Source organism: Alligator sinensis, unplaced genomic scaffold (genome assembly GCF_000455745.1).
Source record: "Alligator sinensis unplaced genomic scaffold, ASM45574v1 scaffold883_1, whole genome shotgun sequence".
NCBI lineage: Eukaryota > Metazoa > Chordata > Crocodylia > Alligatoridae > Alligator > Alligator sinensis.
In genome coordinates this window covers 1,980,534-2,004,633 of record NW_005842009.1, presented here as the reverse complement: position 1 = coordinate 2,004,633, position 24,100 = coordinate 1,980,534, and the positions used below count along the sequence as shown (strand labels likewise).

Here is a 24,100-nt window from a genome sequence, read left to right as displayed (position 1 = left end):
TTCTTTAGTGCCATTGACTACATCATCTCTTGAAATCCATTATATCACTGCTGTGGCCGGTGCCCAGAGTGCGGTGGGCTGTGAGGAGGGATTGATCCTGCGGCAGTACATGCATGGAAGGGGTAGAAGAGAGGCGTGCGCTAAAGGCTGGCTCAGCTCCAGCCCCTTCATCTTTGGAGCTGGTTTTGATTTCATATCCATATTTTGTAACTGGTCACTGTTGGCCAAGGCACAGCAGCCCTGCCATGATGTCAACACCCTGCAACTCTGACCACAATCTGGGGTGAAATCTGGGTCTGGATTTCAGCGCTGCGGTTCAGGTCTGTCACTAGGTTCTTCTTGTTAATGCACATCCCTGCCCACGGCTGGAGCTCGCTACAAGAGACTTGCTTGTTACCAAAGCCGGTGACCAGCCATCACGCCCTGCCTGCCTTCGCATGCTACACACACGCAATAAAGAGACTTCTCCTAGTTTCCTAATGGTTAATTAGATGGGAACAAATAATGAATGAGGTAGGGGATTACATTTGACCCTCACCACCTCCAGAGACCTCAGGCCATGTGTGATGCTAAATACCCACATATTCTCTCGCTCCCATGTTTCATTCGGTGACTGTTACCTCCTGTTCAACTGCCTGCTGTTTTATGCTGCGCTTAAAAAAGAATAATACCAACAATTGCTCTGTTCCCCTCTGAACTGCGCATCTCTCAGATAGAACTGCTTAAATATCATCATCATCTATATTTATAGCCCTGGAGAGTGTGCTGGTCACCTCTCAGGAATGCGGGCGGCTGATTTTAGCTGCGTTACCCTAGGCTTTGCTTCCTTGAGGGATAAAGGGATTGGGTTTTTGGAGCAATAGCTGAGGTTCACGTCCAGGTCTGTGGGGAACCAGCCTGGGTGCTAAGCACTCAGTAACTGTGGTGAGGATTGGAAACAGGGTGTAGGACTGGAAGGGGTTTCACTCATCACAAGTAACCCTGTCGTGTAATCCCATTTGCAGACCAACTCAGCCTGTGCCGTTTTCATCACCACCTGAGGTCGCCTGACATCCTGGATTAGAATAAGCCCCAGAGCCAGAGTTTTTAGCATTATCTGCTCCTCCTCGTCTGCTGGGGCTGCTACTCTGGAGGTTGCCTCTTGAACAGGGCAGTGTTTTCCATGTGTTGCCCAGGCTGCATGAAGAGAAGGCAGTTGATTTTTTTTACCACTCAGTCCTACCCCCTCCTCCACTGCCCCTGCATTTTAGCTGCTCCAGTGAAAAGAAATAACATGGCAATCTCCATTTAAAAACCCATCTTCCTGCACAGTGGCTCATTTCAGAGCCTGTTGGAGGACAAGGCAGGCTCAGTGCTCGCAATGCAAATCCTAAATGATCCCAAAATGTTTTTCCAGCTGCTGCCTCCTGAGTAATCTTCTTCTCCGTGTCCCATTTCTGCCCCTGTCATCCCCACCACCTTGCTTGGCACACCTGAGGGGTGATGGAAAAGACGGGCTTTAATCTATGCATTCTGGTGGGCAGTTTAATGGGGGAAAGGCGGCATTAGAAAGCGGAGGGTTAAGGGTGTGTGTGAGGGGAGGTTTGCATTTGCCAGGGTCTGCGTGCATTTGAGGGGGTGGCCTCTTGGAGTTGGGGGGTGCCTGTGTGTGTACGGGTACACGTGCTGAGGGATGTTGTGCCATAAGTCAGATGCCTTATGTACAGCGTCGCTGTTCAGGCCTCGTACGTGCAAGAAGGCACAGTCTCTCTCAGTGGAGCCCATTCTGTTGGGCCAGTGGGTTGGGATGCCCTCTCGGAGAGGAGATGGGTGGTTAGCTTTGCCCAGACCTATAAGGCAGTTCCCACCCTCTCTCTGACTTGGGCCTGCGGGTGGTTTTGCTGCCGGCCCCTTGCTTCCTCTCCACTGCCACTGATGGTTTCTTTCTCCCTCTCTCCCTCTCCCGACTGCAGCTGGCTGCACCTTTGAGGAGGATGGAGATTTGAACCAGTGTGAGTACAGCCAAGGAGAGGAGGATGACTTTGAGTGGGAGCTGATCCGGAGCTATATCATGCCTCATCTGTCTTCTGATCTTCCTCATGGTGAGTTTGACCCCTTCGGCTCTTGCCGTCCCTCAGGAAGTCTGAGCCCCTTAAAGGTTTGATGATCCCCACGTACGCTGAGCAGGCCATCTCCATCACAGACTCGCGGGCTCCCACGGCTTCTTGGAGCAGAGCCTGCTGACCTCGCAACCATTTTGTTTTCGGAGTCACTGCAGGCTGTCACAAAGAGGATCATATACTCTGCTCTCTCTGGGAGACGTTGTCTTCTTTTTTATTTGCTGATTTCTTAAAGTCATTTTAGTCTGCAAGTACATATTCCACAGAAGCTTGATATGTAGCTAAAAAGCTCCAGGAGAGCAAGATGTGGTTAGCGACTATGACTAGCAGCACTGTGATGCTCTGATCACTGACAATCCCTCAAGGCGTACTTTTGACCGCTCTCCGAGTTGAAAGCCCCCTGTCCAGTAATACCTTTGCATGCTGGATGTACAAAAGCACAAGCATCATCAAGGCTGCCTATTTACCAGGGGAAGAGAAGGAAACGTATGTATTGAGGAGAGATGCTCCTCACCCTGGCGGGGTGGAGATGGCCTCCTCCCAGGGTTGTGGAGCTGCAATACTGCTCTTCCTTTCCAGGGCTCAGGTTGATGAGGTAGCAAACAGCTTTGCAGGTGCCCCCTGTGCCAGGTGAAGTTCGACCCATGCTCCCTTCCTGCGCCACCTGGGATCTGCCTGTGATTTTCCCAGATGTATTTGCCTACTAGTTCCCACCTTCTCCTTTGTCGTGGATTAGCTGTTGCTCTTTGCGTTCAGTCGCTGGACTCCAGGCTGTGTTGGTGTTAGCTCAAGCAGGGTTTGCCCGAGGTGCGTGTGCAGACAGATGGTGCACTGCTCGGTTTGGGCTGTTCTCTTGGAGATGAGGCCTTTGGGGTTCCAAGATGCCTGCTGTTAGCATTGTGTGACGGGCTGCATGAATCCCTCCCTGGGCGTCGTGTTCACCGAGTTCTCAGATTCCCAAGTGTGGGTGGACTATGGAGACACTGCAGCGTGCGATGCCCTGCATTGCAGCAGTGAGTCCTGCTGACCGGAGGCCTCAGCTCACTGGGGAAGGGACTCTGGTCTGGCTCGGGCGTATGGGCTGGGAACCTTTTGGTGTTCAGGAGGCTACCAGCCCACTGCAGAGCATGTTTCATGCAGGGTTGAGGAGGTGGATTCTGGCATGCAGAGGTAGAAGTGGGATACAGCCACTTACCTCTCCTTCGTACCTGTGAACCCCCGCCCCCTAAGTGTGTGAATCCTAGCCTTGTGAGTGACACGGCCCCAGTGGCTGGGCCCACATTTAGGATAAAGGACATATGACTAACAGCCAAAAGAGCTCTTAGTGGGTCAAGGCCTGTGTTTTGGGGGTCAGAGCTCTGGGGATTAGGTATGGTCCCCATGTGCCAATTAGGCAGTAGTTGTGCCTGTTGCCTTCTACACACAGGTCCATCCTGAGGGCCTGCGCTAATCTGTAGTCACTTGTCCCAAGTGAGACAGAGACTTGCCCCTGGTTTTCAGGTTTCTAGCTTGCAGTGACGTGGGATGATGGTAGATTGCCCTTTGCTAGGTAAGGTCTGCTGAGACTGATGCTGCCTCCTGCACTTGGAGGAGATCCCTTCTGGCTGGCACCGGGAGTGTTGAGACAGATGCACGGGCTGCTGCTGTCCTTGCCAAGCCTCCTGTGCGTCTCCGTAGTGTCTCCCTGTTAGTGCAAGTGGCCTCTTCCCCTGCTACACTGTGATGCACAGCTGGGTGCTTGCAGGACGCCAGGCTCCTCATCTGCTGAAGATCTGATGCCTCTGCAACAGTGATGCCACCTTGCCAAGCACGAATCTTTGGTATTTTCCTTTAAAGGGACACATTCTTTTTGAAAGTGTTTTTCTACATGCCTTGATTCCAGGAAGGGATTTTGCAGGAAGACTATGCTATGTTGTTATCTTTGTGTGTGTGTGTGCATGCTTGCAATGATGCAACCCTTGCCAATTGATCACGAGTCTGGTAACATGTGGTGTTATTCTTCAAGCCCCAACTCCTGGAGTCATGTGACTATTTGAGAGTCCTAGCTTTGGACTAGAAATGGGCAAATACAATTGTAGTCCTTGTGGGTTTGAAGAGACTTGAAAATGTGAAGCAAGTGTGCCACAGACTCAAAGTTGTAGTAAAGCACAGATAAATGATTGCTTTCAGCCAGTTTCAATTTAAAAGCAATCAATCCCCATGTGTGGGACAATCAATGGGATGTGTCCCGTGATAGTTGGAAGCTCCTGGAAGCCATGCTGGGGAGGCAGTGCCCCCACGACCATGGTGGCCATGCTGCTTGTCTGGATTTTAGCTGGACTGGGAAGGATGAGATGTGTATCTGTAAATAACTGCACCTCCATTGCCAGGATGGCCTTGTGCTTGGCAAACTGAGCTGGCATACAGCAGATTTTTCTGCTTTATGCTTAGCTCCCAGTAAGACCTCAATCAGTTTATTAGTCTGTGTGGTGTCTTGCTTCCTCATCTTTACTAGTGGAGTTGCCTGTGGCATTGTGAGGCTGAATTCCTGAATACTTTCATATTCTGTCCTTATACCCCTGTGCTGGGCTGGGATTACCATGCTGATCCCAGCAGTAACTGAGCACCTCAAAGTAGGGGTTCCCAGTGCTTTGAATTCCCTCTGCCCAGGCGAGAGCCTGGAGACCAGGTCTGGCACTGGAGCCTGGGCAGTGATAGAGAGAAGCCAGTTTATAGCTTGATAGTAAAAATGATTTTTTATTAGAGCATTAACTGCTTTATAGAAAGATCTTTACTGCTCCATCAATCTGCCTTTGGCTGTTTATCTTGCTGCCTTGTTCACACCAGTGCTTTATTTTGCTTTCCATCCATTTTTCCTCTCTTCTAATCTCTCCTCTCCCCTCCTTTTATCTACTCCTTCCAATTCCTTCCTCCTCCTAGCCTTTGGGGGAAAGGTCTTTCAGGATTTACAGGGCAGGCAGCAGTCACAGACTTCTCTCTGACTCCACTGGGATCCAGTTTCATAGTGCCATTCCCTTCCTTGGTTTTGTGTGTGTGTGTGTGTGTGTGCGCGCGTGTGCGCACGCACACCCTATACCTTTTGTGTGTGTGCTTACTCTATACCTTTTAAATACATAATCCTTAAAACAAAACCACCTGATATTGAGAGAGAGAGTCAGATAAGACAGAAGTGGAAGGTATGGGAGACTTGCAGGAAAGGAAAGATGGAGAAAGAGAGTGAGGGGGAAAAGAGGGAGAAAGCAAGAGGAATGAATGGGAAGACAGGAAATAAAGGCAGAAACTTCCCGAGCCTGGAATAGTCCTGGGGGTAGAAGTAAAGCCCTCCTGGGAACTGGAGTCTGGAGGAGACTCTGCTCCCAGTGCCCTTGGGTTCTGGCAGCTGTTCATTTTGCAGCGGATGTCCTTCCTTATAGATGGGAGATAAGGCAGCTGAACCAGGGTAGGGAATAGCAGGAACCAGGAGCAAGGGCAGCCAGAACAGCACCACCTACCAGATGATAAATCCCATCCCATCAAACATGTAATGACTTCTCCTCTGGTATTGCTGGGATAGCTGGGCCTGCAGCACATCACTGGGGGTGGTGGTTGTGGGGGCATCACCTTCCATGCTCCTCATGGCTATGTCTTCATCAAAATGTTAACCTGGGCTTTTACCAGGTATTTCCCTTGCCCTCCCACTTGTCTGTGCATAAAATAAGTAGTGCTTTCAAGCCAGGCTGATGGTTTTCGTAGGGAGGGGAAGTTAAAGCCAACTTTTGCTTTCTGTTGGACTGTAACCTGCTTTCTTTGCCATGAGGGCAGAGACTTCAGTGCTGAGAGTCCTCCAGTGCCTTCCTGCAATTCCCCTGTGTGTGCAGAAGAAATGACCTAGATTAGTGGGTTCAATGGACTGGACTCCCAGAAGTCCTAGGCGGACACAGGCAAATGCATCATCTGTAAGGCCAGTGTCTTGGGCATGTCTTTGCTGCGTGGCCTGTCTTGCTGGAGCTAGGCAAACCCAGAGACCCATCGCTTGAGTTAAATGCAGTGGATACGTATGCCAAGTGGCTTCTTTAAGATCAGGTGGCAGCATCAGGGGACCTAGGTGTCTAATTTTGACACTGCATTATTCTTGTGTTCAAACTGGAGCAAGTTCCTTAGCATAGGCCTCATTCTGGGGTTAGTTTATAGAAGACACTAAGCTGCCACTTTTACCATAGCACAGCTCTTACAGGAAAGTCACTGATGATGGGAGATACCATATTTTTTCAGTGTGTAAGACGCACCCCCAAAGAATAAAACCGGGTAAAAATTCCATATCCACCATAATGATGAGAGGCCCAGGGGAGAGGGAAGCTCTCACATGCATGTCCTTATGGCAGCTGATAGAGAAGTTGGGAGGGGAGCAGGAAAACAGAGGGGACAAAGATGGGGATGGCACGAGAGACCCACTCCTACAGAGGTGACCTCCATTGGACCATGCGGCAGGAAGGAACAGGAGCACAATGTGGTGGCAGCCCCATGTGGACTAGTCTGGGGCATACGACGGGGGAAGATGGCCATGGGCCATTACGAGCCTCACCCTCTCTGCTTTCCCTGGCGGCATTGTGGCACCTGAGGGCTGCCTGGTATGTGGACGTGGGTGCTGACACGCATGCCCTTTCTCCCTAACCAGACCTGCAGACTCTCCCTGGCATCTCTTCAACTTAGCAATGTCTAATATCAAATACCAGATACTTCTCTTTCCACTTTTCTGGTGTATAAGATGTACCTTCCTTTCAGAGCTCCATTTTGGCAGGGTTGGGGAGGGCATGCCTTGCATCCTAGAAATTACGGCATGCAGGGGTTTGGTGAGGCATCATTTTTTTTGGCCTTCAGATGTTTGACTGCTGAGACCCTGATATGTGTTTACCATGACACCCCTGCAAACCAGCCCCAGTGAAGTTCCCACCCTGCCCTCAGCGGAGGGAAATTGCTGCCCGGAGAACTCCCGGAATTCCTGGCCTCTGAAGACCTGCTCCGAGTCCCTGGCTGCAGAGCAAGCTTCGGAGCTGAGATTAAACGTATTAATCAGCCGACTGTCTGACAAGATGGGGGCCGCGCAGCGGAGATCAAAGCCAGGAAAACCAACACTAGATAGGACTCGTCAGAAAATCAAACGGCTCTTTTGTAGTCAATTAATCATGGAAATTCAATTCATTTTTTTTTCTTTTGGGGCAAGAGTTATGGCTGTTCTGTGCAGCGAAGTGCTCTCTGGCATGGGAATCTGCTAGTGCTGAGTCGAGACAGACCTGGGGCCTGGGCTGGGCTGGTCAAGTTTCCTCAGCCACTTTCCATACCTCTCTGGTTCACAGCAGATCTTAGGGTTTGTCTTCAGTCAGGTGACCGATAGCTGGATGAGCTCAGGCCAGGTGTGAGCCTCTTCTGCAGAGCCCTACCTGTGTGCAGTGCCCTCGCTGATGCTATGCTCACCCTCATGCATTGCTAAGTCTTCTTCATTATGGGCTTCACTGAGATGAATCATTGCTTGGCTCATCCCCGAAGAACTATGGAGAACTTGTTTTTCTTCCTGGGTACACGGGAGAGAATTGGGAGGCCCTGGAGGGTCAGCACTGATGTGATTCGTCTGCATCCTCACCACACAGCAGGTGAGTTACTTGTCCGAGTGGGAATGGTGCTGAGGCTTCAGCTTCCGTTGTTAGCTGGATCAAAATGCTAATCAAGAGTGGAGTTGAGTATGGATGGGTGGGGAGGTTAAGGGCAGCACCTAGCTAAGAGGTCACGTCAGCCCTGCAGTGAAGATGCAGCCTGACGGTAAGGCTGATTTCCCGCACACTTGGCTAATTAACTCAAATGGAAATAACTTGGGTTAGCTGTGCAATGAAGGCCTAGCCAAAGCCTCGGTCTACATAAGAAAATTGCAACAAGTTGACCTAAGGATGTGTTGTTAAACAGGTGCCAAGCGCTGCGTGGGCCCATATACACTGTTTGGAACCAGTTTTATATTTAGTTTAATTTGATTAGAAATTGGTTTAAGCTCAATTGAAATAAGGCTCTTCGACGGAAATAAACATCCACGCAGCTCTTTTGTACTGGTTTAATTCAACTGATTTAAAAATGCATGCAGCTTCCCCATGTAGCCAGTGCCTCTGGGGTTCCCAGGCGTCACTCTCAGGAGGCTCTGGAGCCAAGGAGAATGTGAGCAGCAGCCTTATCCGTGTCTGAACTCTGCCCTCACATCTGGTTTTGTAATAACCACGCATTCGTACATGTAGTGGTGTTGGCAACTCTCGCTGTTTTATCAAGCCTGTGGTTGCTGCTGTGCTTTCTTAAAGCCTCCGCTTCGGGAGTCACGTGGTTCTGTGAACATCTCAGGTTAATTTAAAAAGTAAAGTAAGTTTCTAGTTTTTTTGGGTCAAAACCTGAAAATGAAACCTCCCACCCCTTCCTCCAGAAGACAGATCAAAACAACCCCAAATGTCATTTTTTTTTTCAAATCCCAGGATTGTTAGGCCTATTTTAGGATTTTGTGTGGATGCAGACTCATGATTTTTTAATGTTTAGGATTGGCCAAGCTGTAAATACAGTTGGCAAAAATGTCCCACGAAAAAAACAAGATGTTTGATCTGGTCCCATGAGGGCATACGGACCTAAAATCCACGAGCGCCACAGGACCTGAGAGGAGGGGACTGGGCAAAGGTGTTTTTGGGTGCTCCTTCCCTTTTTACATTGGTGCTCAGTCCTGTTCCAGTGTCCCAGGCAGCTTTTGCCAAGCCAGCACCCTTCTTAGTGCCTCATTGCTCCCCTCTGCATAACGGGGCACAGTCATCCTTGTGCAATGAGTGTGACCCTCCTGTTATGGGGATCAGCTGGATGCGGGGGGTTGGATGAGCGCTCAGCATTGTTGTTAATGCAAGGAAGGGCAAGAAACAGAGATCAGAAGAATGAGTGAGTGTCTCCTTGGGCCTTCCCCTGTGTGGGTTGTCTAGCATAGCATTGCCAGGTGTGTTTTTAAGGGTGTGGGGTTAAACCCCTTCCTCTTGGTAGGCTTGGTGGAAAGGGGTGAGGAAACCTGCAGATACAAGCCTTCCAGTCCCTTGCCTATCTCCAGTCCACTCCAGCCGCATGCTGGACGAACAATATTTCACATCAACATGGCCTCTCAAGGGAACACTTTGCAAAGGAGTCTCGTGGTCTTAGATTAAAATGAGTTTTTGTTGGAGATCAGCCAATTTCAGGAAGCATAGCGTTTATTTGAACAGATGCTGGCTGCTGGCCATCATCCTTCTCTGCCTGCTTTGTTTTGTTTTATTTTTCTTCCCCTTCTTTTGATTTGTTTTTTTCCCCTGCACGTGAAGAGGAAAGATTTCTCTCTCCCACATCCATGCCTGACTTCTCTTTCCCTTATGATTTAATTTAAAGGGACAGTTGTCACGGTGCCTAGAGCAGGAGCTCTATTGATGCAGCAATCTGGGGTGATTACATGGGACCCCAAAGAGAAGAGAACCCAGGAAAATTGTATGGTACCATCATGCCTAGAAGCCTCAGGTAGAGTCTGACACTAAGTGAGACAGAGCCCTTTCCTAGAAGAGCTTAGGGATTGGAGGAACATACAGGTAAGGTAGAAAAGAGGGAAACAACTAGCCTGGCTTTATTGGCTTCACAATAAAGAGAGAAGAAAACCCAGCTGTCCTGATCGTAAAGGGATACCATTGGAAATAATTCTGGGCTGCAATTCTTGCAATCTAGTAGAGAGGGTTAGTCACAGAGGAGGGTTAGCAAGCAGTGCTCACATGCGGAACAGAATCCCCCCAACTCCTCCCTCCCTGAAAAAGCTCCGGAGAAACCTGACTGCTGCCCCAGTGTTCCCCTTCTGGCCAAGTTAGTCCCACGCTGCCTTCAACCTAGTCTAATGATGCCAATGTCTACACAGAACTCCACCTGGTCTTGTGGAGGCATTGTGGTCCAGTGGGCTGGCCACCATGCAGGGAGTCAGGAGGTGGGGGCTTAGTTCCTAGCTCTTCCAGTGAGCCATGTGCTTTTTATCAAGTCACCTCTCTTCTCTGCATTCTCCTTGCCCCTCTGTCTTGAGTTTTTGGCAGTGAAATCCCGGCCTTCTTGAAGTCCAGCGGTGTATTGCCTTTGACTTCCAAGGGGCCTCCCTGTTGTGCCTATGCAATGCCTAGCACAGTGGAGTCTAGAGACTGGTAGGGGCCTACAAGTGATGCTGTGTGATGAATGATGATCAAGGGTGACCAGCTGTCTGTGGGAGTGGGCAGCCATCCCTCCTCCAGATTCCCAGACCTCTCCATGGCATCAGCATCATCGAACCCAAGCACTGCCGTGTTGCTGAGGGAGGTGACAGGAACCTACCTAGACAGGCTGGCATGTTGGGCAAAACGGATCCGGACGAGGTTCAACGTAGAGAAATGCAAAGTGCTGCATCTGGGAAAGAAGATGTGATTCTCCCACTTTACTCAACATTGGTGCAGCCGCAGCTGGAGTATTGCATCCAGTTTTGGGTGCCACACTTCAACAAGGACGTGCTAAAGCTTGAGAGGGTCCAGAGAAGGGCCACCCACACGATCAAGGATGTGCATGGCAAGCCATACGAGGAGAGGCTGAGGGATCTCGGACTCTTCAGCCTAAAGAAAAGAAGGCTTACCACTGTATCAGAGGCGTACATCAGGGGCTCAGCAAACAACTGTTCACCAGGGTGCCCTGGGGGAAAACTAGAAACAATGGCCACAAACTCCTAGAAGATGGTTTCAGGCTGAACATTAGGAAAAACTTCTTTACAACTAGGGTGTCCAGACTATGGAACAAGCTCCCCCCAGATGTGGTGCAATTATCTACTCTAGAGGTCTTCAAGAAAAGACTGGATAGTCACCTGGCTGGGGTCGTCTGACCCCAGATGTCTTTCCTGCTCATGCAGGGGGCTGGACCTGATGATCCTTCGGGGTCCCTTCCAGCCCTATGATTCTATGAGCCCACAGAAAGGATCTGGAGTAGTTTGAGTCCTTGCTGGAAGGGATATGTCCAGAGAATAATCTTGGGGATTGACCTCTGATGAGGATCTATTCACTCTCTCCATGTAGCAACTCAGAGTGTTTGAGTGACTGGGTTTAAATGCAGGTGAGTTAAAACTCTACCAATCTTCCTGCAACAAGTCCCACCACCACTGTTACTTGGCCACAAATAGTAGGGAGAGGAGCTGGACCCTGAGGAAGGACATTAGAAAGGCAGAGGGGATGGATGTGGAAAAGTACAACCACTAACATACTCTGGGACAGGAATAAGATTGACCTAAAACCATGCAATTTGGCTGGAGAAAAACCAGCTTGGCCAGTTGACCACACCAGCTCTCTGAGGATGTTAAATGCAATGAGGAGTGTTTTATTGAATGTGAAAATGAGAGGGGGTATGTAGGGCAGGTGCAGCCTCAGTGTCAGTGAGGCAGAGATACCTGTAGACCTAGCACTTCTCAGATATTTCTCAATAGCTGTCTGCTACTGCTCTCTGCAGGAATGGTGACTTAGTGCAATTTGGAATGAGCCCTATACTGGTTGCAGATGGGATCAAGACATAGAGATGTGCAGCTCTCCTGGGAGCTGGCTGGAAAAAATTGTAATGCAACACTTTTTTTTTGTTGGAAATTGCCAGTCTGTTAAAACTGAAATGCTTTGCTGAGCTGGTTTGAAGAAGTTCTGGCTAAACTGAGGCAATCTTCCAGCTATTTTGCTTGCTCAGTCCCTTTGCAGCCCAGGCTGCCAGCGTCTGTGGCTCTGGGGCAGCTTGCTGTGTGGACTGCATCTGGGCTGGGGATCTCCGGGCTACCCAAGGTCTTGGCTCCAGTGCGCCTGCCAGGTGGATGGTCATGCAGTCAAGGTTTCCTGGCTGCGCTTCAACCCATGGCATGGAGTTTTCTTTAGAGACTACTGAAATTAATGCCTCCATTTTTCCAATTGTAACCCCCCACCCCTGGGTTGCAAAGGGTTAAGCAGAGAGTGGTGATAGTACCGGTTATTCTCCTTATGCTTATGTCTGGGAGGGAAGCTGGTGTGCCCCTGGATCTGTGCGTTGGTGTTTCAGCTGATGGTGCTCTCCCAGAAACCGACCTCCTGTATGCCAAAAGGCTAAGGAAGACTTAGCAAAGGCCTATACTACTGACTTAGAGGCTGCTGCAAGGCTGGGCATAAAAAATAAGGCTCGATATGACCAGCAAGTGTGACACCAAGACTTGCAACCTGGTGACAGTGTGGATCTTAGGCCTCCCTGGGAAACACAAGATACAAAATCACTGGGGAGTCACCCCATATGTAACTAGGGAACAGCTTCCCAATTGTTCAGACTATCGGGTGAAGCCTGAGCATGGGCATGGGAAAGAAAAAATGTGGCACCAGAATCATCTTCTACCCACTGGACAATCGATGTCTCATGTGCCAGGGGTTGATCCCGAGATTCAGACATTGGCCATTGTCACTAATAACTGGACCTGTGCTCAGATGCTAGAGCGGAGAGCCCTATGCACAACAGAAGGAGAGGGCTGGCCAGTACCGCTGTCACAGGGGGAAGATAGTGAAGAGGAAGATGAACATTTGTGACTGGGATAGGCCATTGACAGTCACAAGCGAACACACTTCCCTGCAGATCATTTTCCTCAAGCAGAGTTTCCCCCATCATGAGGACATCCACCTCTACCCAATACTTCAGGAGAGGTAGATGTGAGGCTGAACCTGGATGCTGTAGAGTCTACACGGTTTCCAGCACCACTTGCTGTGACCGCTAACAAGAAGGATGACTTGCCAGATAGCGAAAGAGAAGAGGTCACAGAACCACTTTGGAGATCAACCAGAGACAGCCACCCTGTATCCTGACCTATGACTAGCTGGGGCATCCTACTGAATGGCCATTGCGAGTAGCCTGCAGCCGGCTGTGTCCTCACCCCACTGCCTCGGTCATTGCTGTAGATTCTGGACACCCTTCTGGCTACCATTGTTTAACACTGTGGTATAACACTGTGCCTAGTCAGAAACCACAATACATTTGCAGGGAGGGAGACTGTAACCCCCACCCTTAGGCTAAGCAGAGAGGGGTGGGGCCACTCCAAGTGCAGGGAAATCAGACCCAGAGAACTGACCTGAGCTATGGCTCTCAACCTGCCCTGGCCACCACTCAATAGGAGAGGGAGGAGAGGGCCAAAAGCCAATGAAAATGAAAAGCAGGGGACAGTAGGTTGACTTACAGCACCCAGGCTGCTTTGAAGGCAGGCGGGAAAGAGGAGCTGCAACATGGGGTTGATTTGCTTGGATTCAGCATGGATGGAATAGGAGAGGTCTTGCTCCCTAATATGCTTGAAGGACCGTTGAAAAAGGCCCCAGGAAGGATCAACTTTCCTGCAGAGGAGACTGCAGCAGAGAGAGAAGCAGACTGCTGCTGCGGAGTAGGACCTGACTCGGTTGCACTTAAAAGGCTGCAGAAGTTAGTGCCGTCAGCATGGTTGTGGAGTAGTGCAAGTCCGTGTGCTATCCGGGACAGCTGGGGCTGTGCAGATGAGGATTCTCACCCTGAAGGGTCCTTTTGGGGCTGTTTGGGGTCAGGCTTCTAAGTTGCCCTGTTAAGCTGAGAACAGAATTAACCTGTTTTCCTTGCAGGGGTTCATGGGTTATATTACAGGTTGATGTTCTAATGCCTAGGGGTATAAATACAACTGGCTTGTTTGTGCTCTACTGTTAAACTGCTGAACTGTTGGGGACCCTGTGTCACCACCGCCACACCCCTGCATCCCCTCCCGAGCGGGGTTACACAAGCATTTTTAGGAGTATTTGTTTCACAGAATTCAATATATATATTTTAAAAAATGTTCTAAATTGGGAAGGCAGTTCTTGAAATCTCAGAATCCTCCCTGAAATGGTGCTCCTGTTCTTCATCCACTCCTACTTGCCGTGTCCTTCTGGAGTCCTTATCCTTGCACAGGCCCGTTCCAAGCACTGACCTTTAAATACCTGACCCTTGCATCATTTATGTGTGCTGAGGTAGTGATGCCAGCCGGGTGGGTAGGTAAATGAGCCAGGATACCTCTCCATACCCTGGCCATGAGTGAGGGGGCACTGCTATACCTTGCCAGGCCCCTAGCGTCAGTACAGGCTCCTCACATCAATCGCTTGGAGGTCACCCTCTCCCATATGCTGCTGGAGTTTCTCCTTCAGCTGACAGATGTGGTCCTGGTTTCCAGATAAATGGCCCAGGGGGGAGAAAACAAACCATCAGCTGCAAGAATGACTCACTGTCTACAGTCACAGAGCAGGAGGTATTAGCTAATTGAGCGGCAAGGCACAGGTGTTGGCCAGGGACATGGGAAGTCACCGTCACTCCCAGTGGCATAACTAAGTCAGTATGACTGGGGCAGTAGCTCCAGGTGCTGACTTGTGGGGGGTGTGGAAAAATAACAGCTGTTATTTATTTATTTATTTTTATAATATATTTTGTGTTCCAGATCAAATTAGCCAAATCTGTTCCAAATCATATTGATTGAGCAAAACTCAATTGTTCCAAAAACTGTATCAATTGAGCAGGCAGAACGCAATCGTTCTAAACACCATGTATGGTGCTACAACTGGCGAGCATCCTCCGTCCCAGCCATTCACCTTGGGACTTCAGATGCTCCCAAATCCATTAGCAGGCATCCTACGTACAGGCTTAAGCCCAGAGATCTTGGGGTTTGGTGCCCCCAGAAATTACAGGCAAGCATCCTCCATCCCAGACTCAAGTCCAGGACTTGACATACTTCCTGCACCCTGCTGTAGCTGTGTGGTTATGCCAGTGGTACCAGCCAGTGGAAGTTGTTACCGTCTTGGGTACCCAGCTGTCTTACTCTGCGAAGGGCAGGGCATGATACGTCTGAACAGGGGCAGACGTGCCTTTCCCAGGGCAGAGGACAGTGACAGGCCTACTCCTATCACATCAGCACAGTCTACTTATTCTTTCTTTTAAAGTCCAGCCCTCATCAAAGTGAGAGAGAGAGTTTGAGGACAGTGGGGTAAGACCCCCTCCCAGCTCCTCTAATGCCTGCAGCATCTCTTCTAATGCAGTCCTGAGGCCTCCTAGGCACCTTTGCCAGTGCCCCTCCAACCTGCTGCTCCCCTACACAGCTCTGCCTGTGCCTCTCAGTCCCGACCTGCAGCCTGCCTTGTTTTTCTCATCCTTGACATCTCTGGAGTACAGGCTCCTCAACTGTGTACTGTTTGCAATGGGGTCTCATCTAATCCGACTCTCTAGTATTTTGCCCTCTGCCCATCATTAACCTATCTGAGCACTAGGGCAATGGTACAGTACCACTGATCTCCATTTCTCTAGTGACCTACTAGGAGTAAGGGTTTGATCTCATGTCCTCAGGACATGACTGGTTAGCACACTGTCTGGTTCATATGTCCCGTGTGCTCCATTGTCAATAGATCATCCCCTGAAAGCTCTCGTGCAGTGGCTCCCAGTCTTTTGCTGTTGTGACCTCACTTTCACTTGCCTTGTGACCCCATTTCCGGCCCATGATTGCATTTCTATGGGACTTGTGCCCCCAACCCCTTATTTGGGAAATGCTGCTCCCGTGTGAGATTACACCACCTTGCATATCAAGCCTGGCTAACCCACTTCATTCCCTCAGAAAGAGTCCGTCATCGTCAAAGGGGAAATATGTAGTTCACAAAACACCCATGAAGCCCCAACATGGCTTCTGGTGGGTGTGGGTATGTATACATGGTGGGAGGGAAGGGTGGATTGACTTCTGTCCTTTCTCATGTCTACTTACCACTGCTGGTTGATTAATTTCCAGTGTTCTTTGTGTTAGAGCTTTGCTGCGTCGAGACTAGGCCTCTGTTGTGCTAGGAGCTGTACAATTTCATGGTAAGACGGAGAGTACCTGCTACAGTCTGACCAGACAAAGCAGGAGGGAGGGGGAAGCAGCCTTCACTATCTCTCTTTGGCAGATGGGCCACATAGACCCAAAGAGTTGGAGGGCCCAGAATTTCTGCAGGTCTCAGGTCCCATTTAAGCAAAGTTTTCAAAAGAGCTCAGCATGGTGGGTACATGGCGCATGCTGATCTCTTTGCAAAATCTGTGCATGAGTGTCCCAGCTGGACCTGGGGAAGACTGGGCAATTTAGGGTGATGTGGTCTTGGTACTTAAACAGATACAAAGCTCTTAATGGCCTAATCTGAAGGTAGGGACATGTACATGTGGCTGTAAGTAGCTCAGGCCATGTCCCCACCCTAAACTTACTGGGTCTTATACATGTGCTCTGGGAGGCACTGGAGGAGAGGGGGTGCTTTAATTAGAGTGGCTCTGAGAGCTGCTCTAATTCGGGTGCCTGGAGCATCATATGTATCAGTGTCCCTGCACTGAATAATGGTGGTGGGGCACTTTAACTAAAGTTCGTTGAACAAGCTTTAATGAAAGCACCCCTACCGCCATTTTTCAGTGCGGGGACGTCGATACACATGACACTGGAGTCTGCTAGAGCATGGTAATTACCAGACTCGATTAATCGAGTCTGCTCCAAAGTGTTGTAATTACAGCTCATTGGAGCAGCCTCAGTGTATGTGTATAGGGGCCCACTGTGCCCAGTAACAGCACCCTCAGGTACATCACTGCTCCAGGCAGGCTGTGTTCTAGTTTGGATGCTGTATAATCAGACCTTTTGGCACTTGTGATAGATTAATTAGCACTGGTGAGTGGCAGGGCTCTTTAGTGCAACCTCACACTGTGTTTGGTAGGCTGACTGCATGGACACAGCCTCACTGAGGGTTATGCAGAGAGGCTTATGGTCTTGTCCCTAGCCTCATTGTCCCCCCTCCTCACTCCAAGTGCCAGGCCTATGCGGGCAACAGGAACCAAACCTAGATTCCTTGGGTCCTTGTCCTGTGCCTCGTGCAGGGGATCAGGCTTCAGCAAGGCCTCTCCTGATTTACGCAGGGTAAATGAGTTCTGAATCTAGCTGACTATCCCTTTTAACAGAGCCTCCCTTACCTCTGCTGTGCATTAATAACTCTTCACCAGAGGTAACCAACGGTGCTGGTTTTTCACACCCTCTTTTTTTTGGAAGCTTGAATTAATTTCCAACTGTAATTTCATCCTGGGGATTTCTGATTGCTCGCCCAGCCCTATCCATTGCCATTTGTATGCAAATGGAGGATCTTAGTTTTCCACTTTCTCCACCCCTGTCTCTTGCCTGCACAGCTCTAGTCTCATTACGTGGAAAGGGTGAGACTTGGAAGGGTTGACAGGAAGATATTGCTCCCTAGCACGGCTTGATTGGCTGCTAAGAAAGCTGGGAAGATTTGCAAGCGCACAGTAGCCAGGGCCCAAACAGACATGCATAACCAATGCATGGTTATCGCCATCATGCATTGGTGATGGCGATAACAGTATAGATAACAGGTTGTTTTATACAATCATCATTCAGACTTCATCAGCCTTGCACTTTCCTCTGAAGCAGCTCAGGAATCTGAGGTCCTTAAAGATGCAGGCACCTTGGAAATTTGAGGGCTGGCAGTAATGTCAGCCTCAGGGGAAATGCTTGTAAAGAAGGGCAGGCTTTTGAGTGTGCAAAGCTTGTTAGGCATTAGGGAGGCCAGGTGGTCTCAAGGTTGGGGGTCAGGACCTGAGTTCTGTTCCAGGTTTTGTCCCTGCCATTCTGAAGCAAGTCCCTTCCTCTCCCTCTGCCTCGGTTTCCCCTGTCCTCCCAGCCTCCTTAGCTTTCTTGGATGGGACTGTGGGAATGCCCTTGCCCTGCCCTTTCCATCCATCCATCTGATATTTCCCAAGCCACAGAGTCACTGCTTTCACACAGTTCCCCAGACTTGCTTCTCTGCCTGCAAGAGGCATTCCCACAACCCAGCACCAGGCCTGGCTCTGGCTTTCCAGAGGGATTTGACCGAAGGCTGCATCAATTCAACCTTCTCTTTTCCTGGCCTGCTTTGATTTAAAAGCTCTTGCCAGTGGGGCAGCCCCACCATGAGCACGTGCCTTGTTTTCCTGAGAGGTCCACCCGATGCAGCACAGAGCACCAGAGCTAATGTGCTGTGCACACAATCGGTTTGATGTGCTGGAAAAGAGTAAAAGAAAAAGCCGTTGTTGGGATTGATTGTTCAAAGAGATTTCCTGAAGGAAGATTCTGCGATGCTCAGACCGGCTCCCCACTGGCACCTCTTCTCTGCTAAAGCATCGTCGGGCCTATAATCCCCTCCTTGCCTGGCGCCTTTTAATATCTTTTTTTTTCCCCTCTCTGTGTATTTAAAAAAAAACACACAACAAAACATGAAAGAGACTGAGGGAGAACAGCCTCTCCTTTCCCCTCTTTGTAGGTTCAGAGCGGATCCTGCGTTTGGCTCCAAATACGCGTGCCGGTGGCTGGGAGGGAACAGTTGGCGGCATTACAGGCCTTGGCATAGCTCCCCAGAGCTGCAGCCTGCCAGCAATTTCCAGCCCTTGTCCCCCTCCGCCCCCTGCCCGGAGCTGTACGACTTTCCTATTGTCTGCGGCCCCGGTCACAAGTCTCACAGCCTTGATGATGCCGCCGAAGAGTGTAGGAAGTCGGATTAGCAAGACTTTTTTTATTTTCCCCCCACTGGCCCCTTGGAGCAGAAATGGGGAAGGGCTGGGCTTGGGGTAGTGGTTTGTTAATTGGGCTTGGAATTGGATTTTCACAGCTGCCTGCAGTGGAATTCAAAGAGACTTCGTTAAAGGAGGCTGCTGTCATGTAGCTCAGTGCAGTCGCGTCCTGGGAGTCCTCCTGGGGAGAAGTGATTTTTCTCACAGTGCTTGTGAATTGTGCTGGAAAATATGGTTTGATTAAATGCTGGGCTGTTCCCCTCTTCCCATTTTTTTTCTAGTGGATTTGGCTCTGGTGTGTAGTGCACTGACTAACAGCCCTGAAGAGAGGAGAGGTTGGGTTGTTTGGAGGAGGAAGGCAGGCTTCCCCAGTCTCTCTCCACCAAGGTGTCCTGGCCTGGAGCTGGAGGGCGGGATGGGCATTTAGTTTCTGTGACTTGCTTACGGCCCAGCCTTTTTGTGTTGGAGCTAATTTGTGTTCATGGCCACTGAGATGTGGACAACTGGGTGGGAGGAACTTGAGACTCAGCAAGCTCGTTTCACACGCAGCTACGAGCTGGATGTAGCTCCCATTCACTGCCACCCTACTAGGCTGCATTTAAAAACTGGGTGGTGGTTGAATTTCCTTTTCTGGAAGGAAAGGTGGAGCCTGTTAGAAAGATGCTACTGGTTGATACTCTGATTCAGTGCAGTTTTAAGGGGTGGTCTCTCCCACATTCAATTTGGGGTTCTTATAACATCTAACAGCAAAGTTTGCTGGGTGTGGATTGGCCCACATATACTGGAGATTGTCATATGAACACCAGCCTATTGCATGTGTCTCTTTCCTCTGCCTTGACATAAGGATATATTTTTTTTTTTCCTTGTTGGTTGATTGGAGTTTTACTCAGGACACAGAAACCCAGATGTGAGGTCTGTGGGCTTATTTTCAGGGCTGTGGTGCTCATGTAGGAACCTGAATCCATCTTCAAACCCTCCATGACCAAACTGCAAAGCTAGTTCTTCCAACAAGAGCTTGAATTTTGCCAAAGTGTCTAATGATTTTGGTCACCTCAATTTTGGGGAATTCAGTGCGAGACCCCTTAATAGAGCCCGGTTTTCAGACGTTGCTGAGCACCCACATCCCCCTTGTCAGGTGTTTCAAGGTAGTGTCCCCAAAGCACTAGTGACTTGAAAATATAGGCCAAAGATTTCATATTTCATAGATTTCATGGACATTAGGGGCTGGAAGGGACCTTGTGAGATCATCGGGTCCAGCCCCCTCGGCATAGGCAGGAAGTCAACTGGGATCAAGTGACCCAAGCAAGAAATATATCCACCTGTTTTTTTGAAGGAGTCCAAAGTAGGTGCTTGCACCACCTCTGGGGGGAGTTTGTTCCAGACCCTGGACACACGCACTGTAAAGAACTTTTTTCTTATGTCTAGTCTAAATTGGCCTTCCTCGAGTTTATGGCCGTTAAAGCTTGTTATCTCTTGGGGAGCTCTGGTGAACAGCTGTTCTCCCAGGTCCTTATGCACCCCTCTTATGTAATTGCAGGCTGCCACCAACTCCCCCCTGAGCCTTCTCTTTTCCGGACTGAAGGGTCCCAAGTCCCTCTGCCTCTCCTCGTCTTGGATCATACGAGTGGCTCTCCTCTGGACTCTCTCAAGCTTCTCCACATCCCTCCTGAAATGGGAGGCCCAATACTAGATGCAGTACTCCAGCTGCGGTCTCACCAGGGCCAACAGGGCCAAGCAAAGCGGGAGGATGACTTCCCTAGTTTTGCTTGAGATACATCAGTGGATGCACACCAGAGTTTGGTTAGCTTTGCCAGCCACAGCATCACTTTGGTGGCTTATATTCATCTTGTGGTCAATCAAGACCCCCAAGTCCCTTCCGGTTGTGGTGCTAGTGAGCGTAGCACTGCCGAACCTGTAAGTATATTGGAGGTTCTTCCTACCAAGGTGCAGCACCTTACACTTCTCTGCATTTGAAGGCCATCAGGTTTTGGTCGGCCCACCTTGAGAGTATGTTCAGATGTGATGTGCCAGCCCAGCATAGGGCACCCTTATCAACTGTCTTTAGACACCTGCAATATGAATGATAGCTGTGCTGGCCTTTCGGAGACAATTGATGCCCAGACTTCCTGCATCCCAGTGCAAGGTTGCAGACATCTCCTTGGAGGGTGGAGGCCTGGCTGCGGTTTGCTTCCAGAGTCTTGTTAAAATTCTACCACTAAGCTGATGGGCAAGTCGGAATGAGTTCCCTGCCTCCACTTCATCTTTTTGCTCTCTGGTTACTGCTAAATTGTGCACAGTTAGGGCTCAGGAACAGCTGTGCCACATACTGGCACCTCTGAGCCTTGTTAGGAAGATTCTTGTTCTTTCTTCAGATTTTCAGCTGTAATTAAAAAAAAAAAAAAAAAGGGGGGGGGGGGGGGGAAGAAGAAAGAGCTAGCTGTTAACAAGAAAGTCTCAGAAATGTGAATGGATGTAGCTCATATTTACTTAGGTTTGCAAAGAACCTGGAACGGAAGTTGGAGGGTGTGAACTGCCCTGGGCATCTTAGGGTTGGCTCTGGTGTATGATGATGCTAAGTTAAAAGTCAACTTCAGCTAGTTCCTTCTCGTGTCAGAAAGGAGAGGGCGGGTTACAGATCTGCCTAATTGCCTGGCAGCAATGTCTCATTTGGGTGCCAGCACTTGGTGGCTTTCAGGAGGCATCACCAGCCAAGAAAGAGAGAAACGTGAGGAACCCACCAGTGATGTTGTGCAGCCCCGCTGCAGGGGAGCCAGGCTCAGGGAGTGCCCAGATACCCATAGCTGCGTGATCGCAGTCTGGATGCTTGTGCAGCAGACCATGAGCAGCATCTCATTCTGACAGCACTCTGGATGAAGCTGATTTTGTAGGTGGTGCTTGGATGAGGACCATCCCCCTTTGCCCCTTACGTGACTTGCTTTCAGGATACGGTTTACACCAAGCGAGGTGGTTTACCAGAGGATACAAGGGAACTCACTGTTGGAAAGCTGGCAACTGAACGAATAGGCTTTAAGAGATTAAGTGTGATATAGATTGATCTGACCTTAGTAATGAACTCTTCCTGCAGCCACAGGCAACAGTGACACAGTCTCCTCTCTTAGTCCTGTGCCAGTCACTCACTATAGGCACCGAATGGACTGAGTGAGGCAGGGATATGGGATCTTAGAGCTGGCAGGGACTGCAAGAGTCATCTAATCCAAAACCGGGCGCAGATGCAGGCTTCACAGTTCCTGAATCATCCCTGACTGGTGCCTCTCCAGCTTGTCTTCTTCTTGGATGCCTCCGGTGAAGGAGATCCCGCAACTTCCCTGGGCACATTGTTCTGCTGCCTGACTGCTTTTATAGGTAGGACATTCCCCCTGAAGGCTGACCTGAATCTGCTTTGCTGTGGTGTAAGTTTGTTACCTTGCGTTCTGCTTTTTGTGGCAAGGAAGAACAATGTTTCTCCATCTTTACAGCAGCCTTTCAGGTATAGGAAAGATGGGCGCTCTCCCCATTTGATGATGGCTTTTAAGATGTGGAACAGACTGGGTCAAGGGTGAGGTTTAAGGCCCCGGTTCTACCACGGGATCCATAGCTTGGAGCAGTCTGTCATATCTAAGTCTGATAATGGATGGCTTCCTCTAAATAAAAATACGGGCTAAACCACTTAGGAGAGCCCTGATGATCTGTGCATCTTGTTCAGTGCTGGTTTTAGGTTCAGTGAATGACCTTGTTGCTGTGTTTTCTTCCATCTCTGATACAAGATGGGCCTGGAATATATTATCAAATCCATTCCCCAGGAGGATCAGCCATACCTAAACCTTTTCTGATCGTTTTTGTCAACCTGTTTGTAAAAACGTCCAACAGTGGCGATTCTGCAACTTCCCAGTGCTTAACTGTCCTTACAGCTAGCATGTTTTTCCTAATACATAGGTTAAAACTCTCGGGATGCAGTTTAAACCTATTACTACTTGTCCTATCTACAGCGGACAACAAAAGCAATTTATAACCTTCCTCTTTGCAGCGACCTGTTACATATTTGAAGACTGTTATCATCTTTGCTCAATCTTCTCTTCTGTAGGTTAAACAAACCCAACTCTTTCCGCATTTCCTGGGGGGTCGTGCTGTTTAGACCTCTGTTAATTTTTTTTGTTGCTGTCTTCTGGACTCTCCATTTGGCCCATTCCTTTCTTGAAGCGTAGTGCCCCAAATGAGACGAGCCAGCTGGGGCCTTTCCAGTGCTGCGTGGAGGAGTTATTTCAGGAGTCGGCCATGCGATGGGTCTGTTTATATAGCCCAGGAGGGTGTTTTGCCTTTTTCACAATAATACAACATCGTTGACTCATTTCAGTTCATGATTTCCTACAGCTCCCAGATCCTCTTTCTGCAGAGAAGTAGATCTTGCCATCTTAATGAGTTCCCCGCATTCCTGAGGAAATCTGGAGCATCTGAGCTTTGGCATGTTTTTTACAAACAATCCTTTTGCTGTTTACTCCTTAGTCGGGCACATGAGAGAGGTCTGTTCCCATTCAGGAAGTGTAAAACGTTTTCTTTGGAGCAGGGTTGTGCTGACTCACTCTTTGGCTCTTCAGCTTTAGTCTGGGATGATGTTTTTTACAAGCCTCTGAGTTGTGGTGCAAACCATTTCCTGGTGAAGACTCGGAGAACTAATTCTGCAGCTCCAGCTCCTTATATTTTCCAAATGGGCAAAGGGATTTAGAGACAGGTCTTATTTAAAAACAAAGCTATGGTATGTGTCTAAACCCCATCGCTGACTATTCTCAAAACTTTCTTCGGGGGCTGTTAAAGGGCAGCCTTTTGCAGAAAGGGTTTGGAAATGCTTTCTCCATTGAGGTTTTGAAAGTCTTATCTGTTATCTGTTTCTCCAGCACATGGACAGGATTTAAAGTAAAACGGCTGTGTTGATCAGTTGTTATATTGGCCATCTGGTAACTTCCTGACTGTCCCCACGCGATGTGGTGTGGTGCGGTGCCCAGAATCTCAGAGAGAGACTTTGGATCATTCTCCGACAGGAATCCAGGCTTTTGTGCTGAAGGAGAATCTTCATGAGCTAAAAGTACTATAGGGACCATGACATGCAGTTTAAATTTCAGCCGAAAGAGGATAGTGTTACATCACCACATTGTCCATCTCTTTTCAATATCTTATCTGAAACGCAGCATATGTTAAGTGTAAAATAACTTAAAAAAAAAGATTTTTGTGAACAGTTTATATTGGTGGATATCAACCTTTTTAGATGTCTGGCACCCCTTGGAAAACGCTAGCTCTTAGCTTTCACTCATTTTTGACTACTGAAAAATTGTAGAGCAATTCTTCTGTTGCAAAGAACTGGGAGAGAGCAAAACAGGTCAGAATGTGCTTGACACTATAGATTACAATTTGAAATCTCTGGGTTT

General features: G+C 49.2%; 1 protein-coding gene across 10 annotated transcripts in view; it reads left to right on the top strand.

The window, feature by feature from the left end:
* The window catches only part of PTPRU (protein tyrosine phosphatase, receptor type U), a 408,251-nt gene that overhangs the window by 198,783 nt on the left and 185,368 nt on the right, over positions 1-24,100 (top strand). For all 10 annotated transcript variants that reach the window (XM_025201929.1, XM_025201930.1, XM_025201928.1 and 7 more), the window contains one exon: positions 1,953-2,081. In XM_025201929.1, the coding sequence (XP_025057714.1) occupies positions 1,953-2,081 (129 nt within the window). The remainder of the gene's footprint in view (positions 1-1,952; positions 2,082-24,100) is intronic.